The sequence below is a fragment of the Sinocyclocheilus rhinocerous genome, unplaced genomic scaffold (genome assembly GCF_001515625.1).
Source record: "Sinocyclocheilus rhinocerous isolate Xijiao unplaced genomic scaffold, SAMN03320098_v1.1 scaffold1926, whole genome shotgun sequence".
NCBI classification, from domain to species: Eukaryota; Metazoa; Chordata; class Actinopteri; order Cypriniformes; family Cyprinidae; genus Sinocyclocheilus; species Sinocyclocheilus rhinocerous.
The window spans coordinates 30,295-46,512 of NW_015638052.1; the positions used below are offsets into that span (position 1 = coordinate 30,295).

At 40.6% G+C, this 16,218-nt stretch overlaps 1 protein-coding gene across 1 annotated transcript in view; it reads left to right on the forward strand.

Annotated features, from left to right (window-relative positions):
* The first annotated feature begins 2,417 nt into the window (after nucleotides 1–2,417).
* Nucleotides 2,418–16,218, forward strand: part of LOC107749583 (protein NLRC5-like) — a 92,171-nt gene continuing 78,370 nt past the window's right edge. The window contains exons 1-11 of the mRNA XM_016564754.1: nucleotides 2,418–2,454; nucleotides 3,245–3,352; nucleotides 3,661–3,768; nucleotides 4,071–4,178; nucleotides 4,402–4,518; nucleotides 4,824–4,908; nucleotides 5,249–5,444; nucleotides 5,542–5,981; nucleotides 6,384–6,388; nucleotides 7,235–8,590; nucleotides 9,136–9,306. Coding sequence (XP_016420240.1) covers nucleotides 2,432–2,454; nucleotides 3,245–3,352; nucleotides 3,661–3,768; nucleotides 4,071–4,178; nucleotides 4,402–4,518; nucleotides 4,824–4,908; nucleotides 5,249–5,444; nucleotides 5,542–5,981; nucleotides 6,384–6,388; nucleotides 7,235–8,590; nucleotides 9,136–9,306 — 2,717 coding nt within the window. The 5' untranslated portion in view covers nucleotides 2,418–2,431. The remainder of the gene's footprint in view (nucleotides 2,455–3,244; nucleotides 3,353–3,660; nucleotides 3,769–4,070; nucleotides 4,179–4,401; nucleotides 4,519–4,823; nucleotides 4,909–5,248; nucleotides 5,445–5,541; nucleotides 5,982–6,383; nucleotides 6,389–7,234; nucleotides 8,591–9,135; nucleotides 9,307–16,218) is intronic.

Consider the following 16,218-nt stretch of genomic DNA (forward strand, 5'->3'; position numbering starts at 1 on the left):
TGTTATTTATAATTTTATTAAATGGCCAAATGTTATATTAATTACATAAATAGATAAATCTGTATTAATCGGTCAATTTTACATAATTCTCAATTATGACTAATTTTAATATTAAAAGATGCACATATACGAAATGGGTCAAGTAATTCTCTACTCAGAATAGACCTTGATATTGAATATGTTGAGTGGCTTCTCTGTTCTGCTGCTGTTACTTCAGAAAGTCCAAAGTCTTTAGTTCTGATGTTTAGGATTGTTTTTTTCCTCCCAGTTTATGAGCTATGCGAATGTCTTTAAGTCCAAACATCCACAGTATCAGATCATTTCTCTGTACTTTAACCCCAGTGTGTAGAGAGACAGAATCTCTCTCAGTCACTGATACGGACTTCATCGGAAACCCCTAAAAAAAAAAAAAAAGGGAACAGTTTTAATTAGTCTATCTCTGTCAGTAACTGATTAAGTTGAGGATAGTGAATTTCTTAACAGACTGTTATCAGTGTGTTGAGGTGCTGTGAAGGTTTTGAGGGACCTTTTGATTTGATGTCTTGATTTTTGTTCAAGTTGGTGAATAAAAAGTTTGATTTACCATTATTTTTTGTTTTATTTTACTTAGCCTATTTATTAGCTAAATAATTAAGTTGCTGTTTTGTCAAAGTCTTTTTCAAATGCGTTAAGGATTAAATCCCATTAATTTTTTCTGATTAACAAAAATTCTATGAAAAATAGTCCAGGCAAGTTTATTTATACAGCACATTTCATACACAAATTCGCTTTTCATAAAAGTGCATAAAATAAAATAGCATAAAAGGAAATCAAATAAAAAATACAAAGTAGGAAATCAGTTAACAAAAAGAAGAAATAAAACGTACAAATGTATTCAACAGTATAAAGAGATGCAGTGCACCAGGATGCCGAAAACTAAATACTGTAAACCCAAACAACAAACGGTTTGTGGAAACGAACTGAAAGTGTTCAAAACAAACCGGCTAATCAACTCATCGCTGAGAATAAGAAAAAAATAAAGTTATTGTAATCAACTGATCTATTGTGTTTCCATGTCTCAAACAGACACTTTGTTACTCCTTTTTTCCCCTAATGACCCCGAACGCCCAGTCAACCCTGTTCATACTAGAGCTAGGCTTTTCTCAACAGCGATCAGAAATTATAAGTGCTTCACAGAAGTCTGGATTACTCTCTTTTTTTTTTTAAACAAGATTATTGCAAGTAAGTTTTAACTTTAACTAGTTATTTGGGGGGTTTGATTAAATTTTAATTTACAATATTGCAGATATGTTGTAGACAAAAATGATGCAGCCAGAAATTATGTGAACAAACTCCATAAACTATTCTTTTATTCCTGTCTCGCGAAGAAAAACACTGCAAATACATTACCAAGTGTCAAGTCGTCGGACATTGGACAATCATCACGTAAACACGGCACAAATGTGTAAGGAACGACTTGCGGATACAAACGGGGTAAATAATGTTTTGTGTGTGTGTGTGTGTGTGTGTGTGTTTTTCCTATAATAAAGTTAACATTGGCTGTTATTACATTATCAGCACTGTTGAGTTTCAGGAATTCAGTGACACACATAATGATATTCTGGTATTTGTGGAGGCTGTCCGGAAGGAATTTGTTGCCATAGCCACAGGCATAGCTTGACATTTGGGCAATAGGGCAGTGCCAGGGTTTAAAAGAGACAAGAGAATAGTTGTTGGTGCAGGAGTGTCAAAGACATTATTCAATATAATCTGTGCATTATAAACGTTTTTTGTATAAATGTTTAAATGTTTTGTGTGCTATAAATGTTTAAAATGTTTGTGCGTATTACCTACAAACACATAAGACTCAGTGCTAAAGAAATAATTCTAATATACTTTTATTATATTGTACAATGGCAATTTCAATGGCTTGACTTCAATGACTTCAATTGGGACGTTGCTATTTTGTCAGGCAGTCTTTCTGTCAAACTCAATATACATGAGTGAATGATTCAGTTTTCTAGACATTCCCAAGAATTACGGATTTTGTAATAAAAAAGCAGAGAGACTTAATGGAGTGAAGAAAATTCATCAAGGTAAATTCATAATTTTCTAATGGTTTGTAAAAACGAGACCGAACATGTTACAGACAAACATAGAACTCTTGTTCTTATTTCAGAGGTTGTTACTCTGAACATACAAAGCTGCCAGAAAATACTTTAAAAATTGCAAATTTTGAAGATGAATATATTTCTGAAAGATTTCTTTTTTTATGCTGTTGTTTTGTGGTTATGTGGCATAGAAAGTATTTTCTACTGCCATGTTATTCATGAGGGACATCTCCAGATCACACTGAATGGCTGATTGTCTTCACAAATCAATGCTTTACTGTATTCACTGGTATTTTTGCTGCAGTATGTCAGAAGAGTGAAGAAAGGACTGTCCATCTAAGATGAGTCTCCCAGAGGAAGAGAGGTAAGACTGTTTCTGTCTTCAATTAATCATTTCAAACACTACTTTCTTGTGAAGAACAAAACCTTGTCAACAAAGACTGTTTAATACTTGATGTATGTTACATTTGGAAATACTTTGCAAATTGCCCAGAAGTTTTGTATGTACTTATGGGTTAAAAATGAAACTATTATTTTGAAGAAATAAAATGTATGTATGACAAACAGAGCTTTATAGGTGTGTCACAGTTAACTTACTACGTAATAATAATTAGTGTACCCCTGCACTTTTACCATGACTGTTGATGTTTTGGGAAAACAAATGAATAATTTTAGTTAACAGACACTACAAATGACTAAATATTAACATCAAAAATACTAGAAAAACTAGACAATATACATTTAAAATTTAAAGTGTTGAAATCTGAAAAAAAATAAAACTCTTTCCTTAGCCTGTAAACGTTTTCAGCCTTTCATTCACTGCACACAGTTCAAGTCAGTTTTGCTGATATAACTAGTTGCTTTAATTTATTTATGGTATTTTTGTTGATACTAATTTAATGCATATATGGATTTACTGTTGCAAAGTTTTAGAATCACAGGTGTTTTACAAGAAAGTGTAAATTGTGAAGGGTGAGGAACCAGTGCTCCTCTTGGCTGTTAGTTTAACCATGATTTCATTGCTGCAGGCCTGATCAGTTATTAGGATGAAGTCTCAGACCAGGACATAGTTTGTGTTAACGTTCTAAGTGTGGTGCTAAAATTCTTCATATTGAGATTCCTATTTTTCCTCTCTCTGCTCTTTGTGTCATTAGTGTAAGATCAGGCTCACATGTGTTCAGCTCTGTGTCTGTGAAGAGTGACTGGTCACATGATCTTCCACCAAAATTCAGTGAGAAAACACCATCATCACCTACCAAAAGGTATTTCATGTGTTTTACATTATAGTGTTACATTAGCTCCACTGTGGTGTACATGCATGTAAAACTTAATAAAACAATAAATCATAGAATTAAATCTGGAGCTTCTTTCCAATAATACAATTACACAGGTAGCCACTGGGGGACATAAATTCACCATGGAAAATACATCAGGCAACTGAACATACATTCATGAGAAGGACAAATGCACAGCTATAGTGCATTTAATTACACTAAATCTCTTTAAATGAGACTGAAGCAGCTCCTGTAATAAAGTGTTTTCTTTCTCTTTCTGCTCTTTTTGTCATTAGTGTAAGATCAGGCTCACATTTGTTCAGCTCTACGTCTCTGAAGAGTGACCATTCAAAAAAGGATATACCCAACTTCAGTGAGAAAACACCATCATCGCCTACTAAAAGGTATTTTATGTGTTTTGAATTATGAATTTGTGTTAACTGTGATAAAAAATTACAAAATAAAACAAAACTCTGAGAGTGTTACATTGCTTTCCTATGTAATGATTGTAATGTTTCTGCCTGCCTCCATTTTGCAGCTTACCGTATAACCCACTTCTTTCATATTTTTCAGAATTGTTGTGATAACTCACTGGTGCTAAAATAGAGAGCTTCATGAACCTTTAATGACCTCGGTCTGAACGTATTCATATGAGACCGAAGAACCTAGTAAAGTGTTTTTTTCTCATTGTTCTTTGTGTCATTAGTGTAAGATCAGGCTCACATGTATTCAGCTCTGTGTCTGTGAAGAGTGACCATTCAATAATATTTGAACCACCAGAATTCAGTGAGGAAACAATATCATCTACCAAAAGGTATTTCACGTGTCTCTTGTTGTTGATCACACAGACTGTTAGAAAATAATTCTGTGACTACATTTCACCGCAACCCTTTTTCTTTACTGATGAATGCTGGGTAGGAATTAAATGCTGGTTTGATTGATTGATGGTTCGACCCAAATGATAAAGACAACTGAGCTTCTGTTAGATTCCATGTGTTTTCTCTTTCTTTCTTTCTTTCTTTCTTGGTGTGATTTAGTTATAAAGGACAAAAGACAACAGTAAATATTGGTGCAGAATTTACACGGTGGCAAGCATTAAAAGCACAGAAGGGATTGAAGAGTGATGTGGAACTGGCAACTTTTCTTCTCAACAGGTGTGGACACTATACCACAGTTTACCTTGCAGTTAAATTTACATATATAAGCTAAATAAGCTACCATGCCAAAATTTGTAATTCATTTTTGCAAGAGAGTAAGCCATAACATTTAACTTGGCTTTTGCAAATTTGCTGCTTTGAATTTTGAAAAAAAAAACAAAAAAAACAAAGAAATATTCCATTTATCTGTTCACAAAGCACTTTTTCCAAAGGATATATTAGATATATCAATATATTGTCTAGAAACACACCATTTTATTTTAATTTACTGTGAACACTGAACAAATTTATTTTGCAAACAGGGTTCAATATGAGAAATCAGCCTCAGAATTCCAGACGTACCGCCTCCGTAAAGAGTTCAGTGAAAATCGCCTCTGGATCTTCCAGGTAGAAGGCCTTCCTTGACTTTTGAACAGCCTTCATTTTAGAACTATACCAAAAATCACACAAAATTATAATGGTATAGCAGAGAAGTGTAATCTCTTTTGTTAGGTTATGTTGCATTTTTAATCTCACAAATGTATCAAATAAAAAATAGGCTATTTATTTAAAAAATTGAAGTCGTTTTGTATATTTTATGTTCTGGTAAATTTGTAATTAAATGTATAACTAGCACAAGTTCATTGATGTATGTACTGTTGCTTGACTGCAGTTCGTTCTAGATGTAAAATGTATGTTTTAAGCATATGTTTAATTTGTTCTACTGCTTTTTTGTATGTTTTTTTAGGATCTTGAGAACAAAATAGTCGTATTTCTGAAAAATGAGTTGGAAAAGTTGAAGAAAATATTACAAAAAGAGAACACACAGTACTTTGTGCAAGACTTCAATGAGGGCATGTGCAGTATCAAAGAAGCAGCTCTGGATATCACACTCTACTTCCTAAGAGATATGAAGCAAGATAAACTTGCAGATACTCTAGAGGGTAAGATGCTCATAAAATAACAATCTGACATATTGTCATGTATGCATTCTAAAAGAGGTGCATACCTTTGTGCTTTTGCTCCTTTTTGTGTATTTAGATGAGCTCGTCCTCATTCATCAGCGACAGCTGAAATCAAACCTGAAGAGGAAGTATCAATGTGTGTTTGAAGGAATTGCAAAACATGGTGATTCTACACTTCTGAATAACATCTACACAGATCTCTATATCACTCTGGGTGGTAGTGAACAGGTCAATACTGAACATGAAGTAAGACAGATTGAGGTTGCTTTCAGACGTCATGAATCACAAGAGATACAGGTTGAATGCACGAATTTGTTTGAAGCACCCGAACAAGACAAGGAGATCAGAACTGTGCTGACAAAAGGAGTTGCTGGCATCGGAAAATCAGTCTCTGTGCAAAAGTTTGTTGTGGATTGGGCTGAAGAAAAAGAAAATCAGGATATCAGCTTTGTATTTCCTCTTCCTTTCCGGGAGATGAACTTAAAGGAGGAAGAAAACCAAAGCTTGATGAGCCTTGTAAGTCAGTTCCCCTAAAAAAAAAAAAAAAGGGAACAGTTTTAATTAGTCTATCTCTGTCAGTAACTGATTAAGTTGAGGATAGTGAATTTCTTAACAGACTGTTATCAGTGTGTTGAGGTGCTGTGAAGGTTTTGAGGGACCTTTTGATTTGATGTCTTGATTTTTGTTCAAGTTTGTGTTTTTATTTCGGAGTCTTTTTGTCTTCTGCCCTGTATTTTCTGTAAACGCAGACACTTACTGAAGGAAAAGACAGTACAGAAAGCAAATGAACTGAGAAATTGTTCAATCTAATTGTTTCCTGAAGGTTATTTATTTTATTCATGTTTTTTTACACACTAAAACACTAAAATGTTTTTACATTAACTGTTAAAATGGTGTTACATGCGTATTTTAGAAAAGATAACGTGCTATCTAAAACACATAAGATTCATTGCTACAGACATGATTTTTTACTTTTATCTACAATGTACAAACCCAATTCCAAAAAAGTTGGGACACTGTACAAATTGTGGGTAAAAAAGGAATGGAATAATTTACAAATCTCATAAACTTATATTTTATTCACAATAGAATATAGATAACATATCAAATGTTGAAAGTGAGACATTTTGAAATGTCATGCCAAATATTGGCTCATTTTGGATTTCATGAGAGCTACACATTCCAAAAAAGTTGGGACAGGTAGCAATAAGAGGCCGGAAAAGTTAAATGTACATATAAGGAACAGCTGGAGGACCAATTTGCAACTTATTAGGTCAATTGGCAACATGATTGGGTATAAAAAGAGCCTCTCAGAGTGGCAGTGTCTCTCAGAAGTCAAGATGGGCAGAGGATCACCAATTCCCCCAATGCTGCGGCGAAAAATAGTGGAGCAATATCAGAAAGGAGTTTCTCAGAGAAAAATTGCAAAGAGTTTGAAGTTATCATCATCTACAGTGCATAATATCATCCAAAGATTCAGAGAATCTGGAACAATCTCTGTGCGTAAGGGTCAAGGCCAGAAAACCATACTGGATGCCCGTGATCTTCGGGCCCACGAATTTGTTTGAAGCACCCGAACAAGACAAGGAGATCAGAACTGTGCTGACAAAAGGAGTTGCTGGCATCGGAAAATCAGTCTCTGTGCAAAAGTTTGTTGTGGATTGGGCTGAAGAAAAAGAAAATCAGGATATCAGCTTTGTATTTCCTCTTCCTTTCCGGGAGATGAACTTAAAGGAGGAAGAAAACCAAAGCTTGATGAGCCTTGTAAGTCAGTTTTTCCCTGAGACAAAGGGACTGAACCTTACAAGAAGGAATCAGTTCAAAGTCCTGTTCATCCTTGATGGTTTGGATGAATGCCGTCTTCCTCTAAACTTTGAGGGTAATGAGACATGGCGTGACGTCTCGTCACCAGCCTCTCTGGATGTTCTCCTCACAAACCTCATCAAGGGAAATCTGCTTCCTTCTGCTCTCATCTGGATCACCACCAGACCAGCAGCTGCCAGTAAGATTCCCCCTGACTGTATCGACCGGCTGACAGAGATACGAGGATTCAATGATGCACAAAAGGAGGAGTACTTCAGAAAAAGATTCACAGATCAGAATCAGGCCAACAAAATTGTTGATCTTGTTAAACAATCAAAGAGTCTCTTTATCATGTGCTACATCCCAGTCTTCTGCTGGATTTCAGCCACTGTTCTCCAGAGCATTTTGGAAATTAAAAGAAAAAATTATATGAAAAATGCCAAGATTGTTGATGCTGTAAATGCTGAAGACACTCCCAAGACTCTGACACAAATGTACACACACTTTCTCCGCTTTCAGATCCAGCAGAGCAGACGGAAGTATGATGTTTCCTGGGATAAAGATACCATCCTTTCACTGGGAAAACTGGCATTTCAACAGCTGGAAAGAAACAACCTGATCTTCTATGACACAGATCTGGAAGCCTGTGGTATTGACGTCTCTAAAGCATCAGTGTATTCAGGCATGTGTACCCAGATCTTTAAGGAGGATACAGGGATCATTCTTGGTACCATGTACTGCTTTGTTCACTTGAGCATTCAAGAGTTCATTGCAGCCCTTTATGCACATCTGTTTCTAGACATCAACAACCAAAGTGTCTTTAATCAAGACTCCACAGAACAGGAAAACAAAAGTGAAACCTTGACTGATTTGCTCAAGACTGCAGTGGACAAGGCACTTGAGAGTGACAGTGGACACCTGGACCTTTTTCTTCGATTCCTCCTCGGTCTGTCACTTGAGTCCAGTCGTCCACTTTTAAGAGGTCTGTTAACTCAGCAAGACAGCAATGACCAGAGCTACAAGGAAATAGTTCAGTACATCAAGCAGAAATTAGACTCTAATCTATCTCCAGAGAGATCCATCAATCTGTTTCATTGCCTGAATGAACTGAACGACCAAACTCTGGTGAAAGAGATTCAAAGCCAACTTAACAAAGGAAGTCTCTCATCTTCTGATCTTTCTCCTGCCCAGTGGTCTGCTGTGGCCTTTGTGTTGTTGACGTCAGAGGAAGAGCTGGAGGAGTTTGATCTACAGAAATTCAAGAAATCAGACGAGTGTTTCTTTAGACTTTTGGAAGTTGTCAAAACCTCCAAAAGAGCTCTGTAAGTCATTTTTGCACTCATTTGAAAAGTACATTAAGTCACCTATAGTTAGTTCTGAATCTATACAATGCATCTTTAATATCTACATACATAATATATCCTTTATGTATCAGTTAGCTCTAATGCTTGCTCAGTCAGATCAGATCACAGAGTGGAATTGCTCTTTCTTAATAGCTAGCAGAAAATAAGTGCAAATTACCTCACTGACCATATCAAAACTTGACAAAAAACAACAAAAATGAAAGCGTGGTACTTATCTAAATCAAGCAAACAAATGCTCTAATGATAACTAGCTTAACAATGATTGCCATTTAGAACTGCATTGATTAAATGCAGCCATTGAGAAGACAGGTTTAATTTCTAAGTAACTGTTAAAAGACCAAGCAACAAATGCACCACACACTTGCCATGTTGTAGCCAGGTCTTCTTATTTTTGTTTACGGACATGACGTAACCACGCAAATGTGAATGATTAATATTTGTATTTAGCAAATATATTGTATGTATTTAATTTCAGTTTGTTTGTTGGTATTTTCCTGTTGTAGGTTAAATGATTGTGACTTAACAGACAGAAGCTGTTCAGCTCTGGCTCCAGTTCTTGTATCAGACTCCAATCTGAAAGAGCTCAACATGAACAATAATAACCTACAGGATTCAGGAGTGAAGAAACTCTGCATTGGACTGAAAAGTATAAATTGTAAATTAGAGATACTGAGGTATGTTGTAAGACCACAGACAAAAAGTGTGATTTGTTTTACATATTATTTACCAGATGTGTTAATATAATGTATTAAAATACTGTCAATTAAGTTAATGTAAAGTCTAATAAATAATTCTCCTGTGAAAGTCATGTAGAGCAGTGTTTCCCAACCCTGTTCCTGGAGATAGATAACAGGGGAGTGTCTCAACAAAATCTTAACACAAGTGGTCGCAAAAAAGTTATTTGAAAATAATACCAGTTGGTAACATAGGTCATATTAGTATGTGCTAATTGTGGTACAGACTGAACAACTTTTTTGGGGGGCCCTTCAGGAGCATGTATTGTACATTTTCTACATTTTAGAATCTATACATATTGACAAGCTGTTTATTTTCAGGCTCAGTAAGTGTGATCTAACAGTGAAAAGCTGTTCAGCTCTGGCTTCAGTTCTCCGTTTGGACTCCAGCAGTCTGAAAGATCTTGACCTGAGCAATAATAATCTGCAGGATTCAGGAGTGAAGCTGCTCTCTGATGGCCTGAAAGAGAACTGTAAACTGGAGAAGCTCAGGTGAGTTGATGAGTAACATATTGAAGGTCTCTAGGATTTTTTTTTGCTTATATTCAGCCGGGCTGTACAGTGTGACATATATGTTGCACATACTAAGAAAAAAACAGTCTGTGTGGTGAATAAATTTACCACAGTAACATGTGTGCGATACAGTTTTGCAATGTGTGTGAGTCCGTTTACAAACCTGTTGTCCAACACAGAATATTTAATGACGTGGTTTCACTCCAAATTCGCTTCATAACATTAGTCAAGTTTTTTAAATGACTTTTTGTGTTTATGAGGTATCAGAGAATGAGGTAGAAAACATTATTTTATGGTATTCTATGCAGTGATAAAGGCTATGTTGATTAGCATTGCATTATAAATATACTTGATTCTTATAAAATAACCAAGATGGATGGACGAACATGGATAAACCATATATTGTTGCAATTGTATGTTTATTTTCTTCATTTGTAATCAGTTAAAAGTCTCTATCTGCGTTTTATTCAGCTGCAGCGAGAGCTGAATGCCCGTGTCAATATTAGGTTCCTCTTCAGGAACTCGAGCTGCGTCAGAAAACGCTAGGGGAACGCCTTCTGTGACCACGCTCTGAATCACATCTGAAATCCAATAGCTGAGCGGGACGTCACGGGCGGGTGACGTCATGACCAGGAAGCTATAAAAGCACGTGCGGCGGAGCCAGCGTCAGCTTTTTGTCATTCAGCGACGCGCTCTGTGTGTGTCAGTCATATTTATTGTTGTCTGTCAATTGTGAAAAGTCCATAAGCTCCAACTATGTCTAAGCTCATGCAAAGACAAAGCATTTCAAGGGCGAGAGCAAGCCACGTTGTAGGTTGTTACACACAGCCTGTGCGTGGTTTGCTTGGGAGCGAAGCACAGTTGTTACTGCCTTGCTTCGCTCTCAGAGGGCTCTCTTTGAGGAGGGAGCCTTCACTAGCGTTCCTCGCGGTGCCGGCCCCGCTTTCGCCGAGGCGGAGCGGCGGCTGTGCTCGTGGGTTTCGCGTATGGATCTGCTTCCTAATCACCAGATCCGGCGCCCGCTCTCGGGGTTTCGGAAGCCCACGCTGCGGTCCTTCCCACCGGGGAGAGGGCGCGATGCTCCGCCTGTCTTTCTCCAAGGAGATTGATACAGAGGGCGTCAAAGAGCACGCCAGTTGCACAAGCATCAGTTACAGAAGCATATTATGCCTGATATTATAATGAGCAGCATTAATAGGGAGCGGAGCTCGCGCAGTCGGCTCTCGGGGGGCGGATTGTGCTTTTTCCGCTGTTAAGCGCTCCGCTCTCGCCGGGCACGCTCCGAGGAGTGTGTCCGTGCCTGTGATCTTGCGATTGCGGTCCCGCTGCTGCTGAGGCACGGCGGCGACTGAGAACGCGGAGATCGCACATGATCTAGCAGACGGGTTGGAGACGGCTCTTCCTATCTCCACCCGTGTTCGCTAGATCTAGAGCTCGTTCTCGGGGCTTGGAAGCCCGCGCTGCGGTTCTTCCCCCCCTGAGTGAGTGCTGCGGCCCTCTTGCTCTGAGGAGATTGATGTTGTTTGTGTGACTGAGTGGCTCGCGCGCAGCGCATATATTACATAATTTCTTTTTGATGTGAATCTTACTCACCAGACCGTATTTACTCCTCTGGTTGTTTGACTGCATTTAATTCTGAGGAATAAAATGAAGTATTTGTCTGACTATGAGAAGTTAGATATACAGGGGCTCTTGGGATATAAATTTCTCGAGTGAGAGCACGCATTAACCTCTCTTCCTCTGAGGAGGTTGAGGCGGTCAGCAGGGGCTGCTGGGCGGAGCAGTCCCAACCTACCGTGTTCCGGCCCTTCATTCTGGGGGCCTCACTTCTTGTACTCCGCAGAGTCTAGAGTCAGAGTGGCGCTCCCAGGCCGAAGGCTTCTAGCGGAAGGCGGTTCTGCGGATCGTCATTCTCGCTGGATAGTCTTCGTCGTAAACGTCCTGACGCCTATGGTCTAGGACTTTTTGAGGGCCAGCTCCCTCTGGGGAAGAGCGGTGTACACCGCATTACACGGTGCCAGTCTCTCCTCAGTGCCCTCAGGAGGTCGGTCTGCCAACCCTGCCGTGTTCCAGGGCGCAGCGGTCTTCGGCCGGCGCTTCTCTCAGTTACCGCCCGGAAACGTAGCGGTACTAAGGGGCTCGCTACCTCTACGGAGGTATCTAGAGCAGCTAGTACGGCCGTCCCCTGCCGGTCCGCTGCTTCAGGGCACTGAGCTAGCTGCTCTAGGCGCACCACAGGCCAGTCTCGCGAGACTGGTTCCCTTAGGAGGTCACCTGGCGGTGTGGGAGCCCCTGCCAAGTGTGCTTCATTGGGTCCTGCCCCGAGCAGGCTGTGGTTTAGTCTTCCTAGCAGACGACGTGGGTCTGATCCAGTTCGGTTCTCGTCCGCCTCGATTCAACGGGACCCCCCACTCTAGTGGGTCCCGAGCAGGCTCTGGTATTAGAACAAGAAGTAGTTACTCTCTTAAAGAAGGAGGCCATCGAGGTGGTCCCTCCGCACGAGACAGACTCCGGGTTCTACAGCCGGTAAATTTGCTTTTGGGGGCAAAAGCCTACCAATACTGGTTTCTTCCTTTGGGCTTGCACTCTCACCCCATACTTTTACGACTCAACCACATCGACGATTGGTTGATATTAGCTCAGTCAGAGCAGATGGCGGTTTGACATCAAGGTGTCGTTCTCGCTCACACGAAAGAGCTGGGGTTAAGACTTAACGCCAAGAAAAGTGTGCTTTCTCCAGTACAGAGAACCACTTATCTGGGCGTGGTGTGGGATTCGACCACGATGCAGGCATGTATGTCTCCTGCTCGGATCGAGTCGATCCTCACCTCAGTCGCGAGAGTAAGAGAAGGCCGGTCACTCACTGTCAAGCAGTTCCGGAGGTGCCTACGTGTCTTAGACATGTGGAGGAAACCTTGGTTCTTGTCTCAGGGCCCGGTGCTGGGAGCTCCTTGTCGCCGCGTACGCTAGCGACGGATGCATCCCTCACCGGTTGGGGTGCGGTCATGAGTGGCCACCCTGCCCGCGGTCTGTGGAGTGGTCGCCATCTGACGTGGCATATCAATTGTCTGGAGATGCTGGCCATGTTTCGAGTTCTGAAACTCTTTCTCCTGGACCTAAGAGGTCACCATGTGTTGGTGCGCACCGACGACACAGCGGTGGTCTCTTACATCAACCACAAGGGAGTTCTGCGTTCACGCCCTTTGTACAAACTGGCACACCAGATACTTGTGTGGTCCCAGGGCAAACTCTTCTCGCTGAGAGCAGTTCACGTTCCTGGGCATCTCAATATGGGAGCAGACATCCTGTCGAGGCAGGGGCTGAGGCCCGGGGAATGGATGCTTCACCCCGAGGTGGTGAAGCAGATATGGAGAGTGGTTGGCCAGGCTCAGGTGGGCCTGTTGCTACTCATATGATATCGCACTGTCCCCTCTGGTTCTCTCTGACTCATCCAGCTCCACTGGGGCTGGATGCCATGGTACAGACATGGCCGAGGCTTTGTCTGTACGCCTTTCTTCCGATTTTTCTGCTCCCGGGAGTTCTGGAGAGAGTGCGCCGGGACGGGACCCGTCTGTTGTTAGTATCCCCTTTCTGGCCGGGCCGAGTTGGGTCTCAGGCCTGATTTCTCTCCTCGACGGCGCTCCATGGGAGGTTCCCGTCAGGAGAGATCTCCTCTCACAGGCGGAGGGCGCGCCCCCGCCCGGAGCTGTGGAAGCCGTGGGTGTGGCCTCTGAGGAGGCACAACTCATAACTTCCGGTCTCTCAACCGAGGTTGTTGAGACTATCCTCCATCCAGAGCTCCCTCTATGAGGAAACTGTATTTCTGCGGAGACCGCCAGCCCGACCCAGCTAACTGCCCGATTGGTACAGTTCTGTTTATCCGGCAGGCCTGTTTGACCCATTCCACCCTAGAGGTCTTCGTGGCGGCCATTGCGGCCTACCACGCCCCTCTCGGTGGCCATTCAGTGGGAAGACACCCTATTCTTACATGTTTCCTCTGCGGTGCGCTGAGGCCGAAGCTTATGCTAAGTGGTGGATCAGGATGCTATTCCATAGCCTCGAGTCCTCTGATCTCCCCTCTCCTTTGGGGGTCAAGATTCACTCCTCCAGAAGTTGGCCTTCGGGACGGCGGCCGCCTACTTTAGCCACTCCGGGTTCTTCTGTTCTCTCGCCCTAGCTGTGCAGTCTTCCACACTAGGCAGAGATTTGAAAGTCTGGCGGCGTGGGCATTCTCGTTCCCCTAGCGTTTTCCGACACAGCTCGAGTTCCTGAAGAGGAACGTCTCAGGTTACGTATGTAACCCTGGTTCCTCGAGGGAACGAGACGCTGCGTCTCGGTGCCATACTTCCGACATCCCTGCCAGCACTTGCCTCATTCCTGAAGCTAACGCTGGCTCCGCCGCACGTGCTTTTATAGCTTCCTAATCACGTGTGATTCAGAGCGTGGTCACAGAAGGCGTTCCCCTAGCGTTTTCCGACGCAGCGTCTCGTTCCCTCGAGGAACCAGGATTACATACGTAACCTGAGAGGTTTTCCTGCAACATCATAAGTTAAATGCGCAGTGTGTAAATTTTAGCGGCATCTTGCGGTGAGGTTGCGAATTGCAACCAACGGCTCAGTCCCCCCCTCACCCCTCCCTTTAGAGAAACTACGGTGGCCGATACAGGACTAAGATGTCGTAGTCTGAGACAGCCGAGAGTAGCCAGCAATGAGGTTTCTTTACAAAGGTAAATCAAGGAATTATATTTACTTAATTATTCAATAAAATTATATGTTATTGCGAATATTATTGTTACTTGTTCATCATTGTGTCAGTGATTTATTCGCAAGAACATCATAGTGACGAAACACGCTCAGTTTGTCCTTTAAGGACTACTGTACAAACATGGTTGCTACTTTCATGTAAGGGGACCCGCGGTGTATGTAGATATAAATTGCTCATTCTAAGTTAATAAAAACAAAACAGTCAATTGTGTAAGGTCTTTATACACATCTGAAAACATAGTTATGCATATTATATTGCATTTCTGTCAATAGATCCTCCTAAATATTACACACTGCACCTTTAAATTACTTCTGTGAGTCTCTGTGGAGTTTGTGCGTAAGGGTGCCCTCTGGCTTCTAGTATGAATAAAACAGACATTACATTACACATATTTACTCACTAATACTCATAACACCCTGTTTTGGGTAAAAATATGAAAAATATAACTTCTCTCTAAAGAAATTTGAAATAAATATGTTAATCCATACATCTTTCTCCAGTGTAGGGAAGTGTATAGGAGTTATTTTTCCTCTCAGGGGATGCACAGGAATTCCTGACAAAAATTAAATTACTGTCACAGATTTTTTTTTTTTACTTAATAATTAAAAATTTTATAACAAAGCCTTAGACTTTTCTAATTATTTATAGTTATAGAACCCCTGCATGTGACAGGTCACCCTGCAGTTTTCTGTGAAATCTAAGGATGCTAATAATTATATAACCTTACATTGATATAGGAAAACAGTTTGCCCAAATTGTGCTGTCCGATAAACTAGCACAACAAACCTGCTGTTATTTAATATATAAATATTTTGCAAATGTGTTTCTTGTTAAATTTGGATTTTGTGTGCCATGTATGGAACAATAATTTCACATGCCCATTTAAATGATAAACTGCGCTTCTTGTGGTTGTTTTCAGAGATGGTAACAAATGTTTTATTCTTGTGCTGTAATTGTGTGGCCTGTGCTACAAAACTTTCATCCTCTGCAGCACCAGTGCTATGAAAAGTGAACATACAGCCCTATTCAGTCATGAGTTTCTGTTTGAAAATATATATATATATTTTATTTATTTAATTGATTTATTTTTATAATTGATTATTTAGCCGAATGTTGTATTTTAATACCTGTTCTAGACTCTCTGAGTGTAATGTAACAGAAGAAGGTTATAAAGCTCTGGCTTCAGCTCTGAGATCAAACCCTTCACACCTGATAGAGTTGGATCTCACAGGAAATGATCCTGGACAATCAGGAGTGAAGCAGCTCAGTGATTTACTACAGGATCCAAACTGTCAGCTGAAGACACTGAGGTGAGACATGAAGCAATAATGCAAAGTAATTGATGCAGGCAATTTATTTGTAAAAATATTTAATTAATACGGTTTCTTAAAGTAAATTCAAGTTTATCTTTAAAATGTAATGAATCCTGCTTCATCATTCTTCTCCAGGTTTTTGAGTCCTGCTGCAGATGAAGCCTGTCAGTATGTGACTGGAATTGTGGGTAAAAACCCGTTACTGCTGAGAGAGCTGAATCTGAGTGAACGTGAACTAGGAGACACACGAGTGAATCAGATC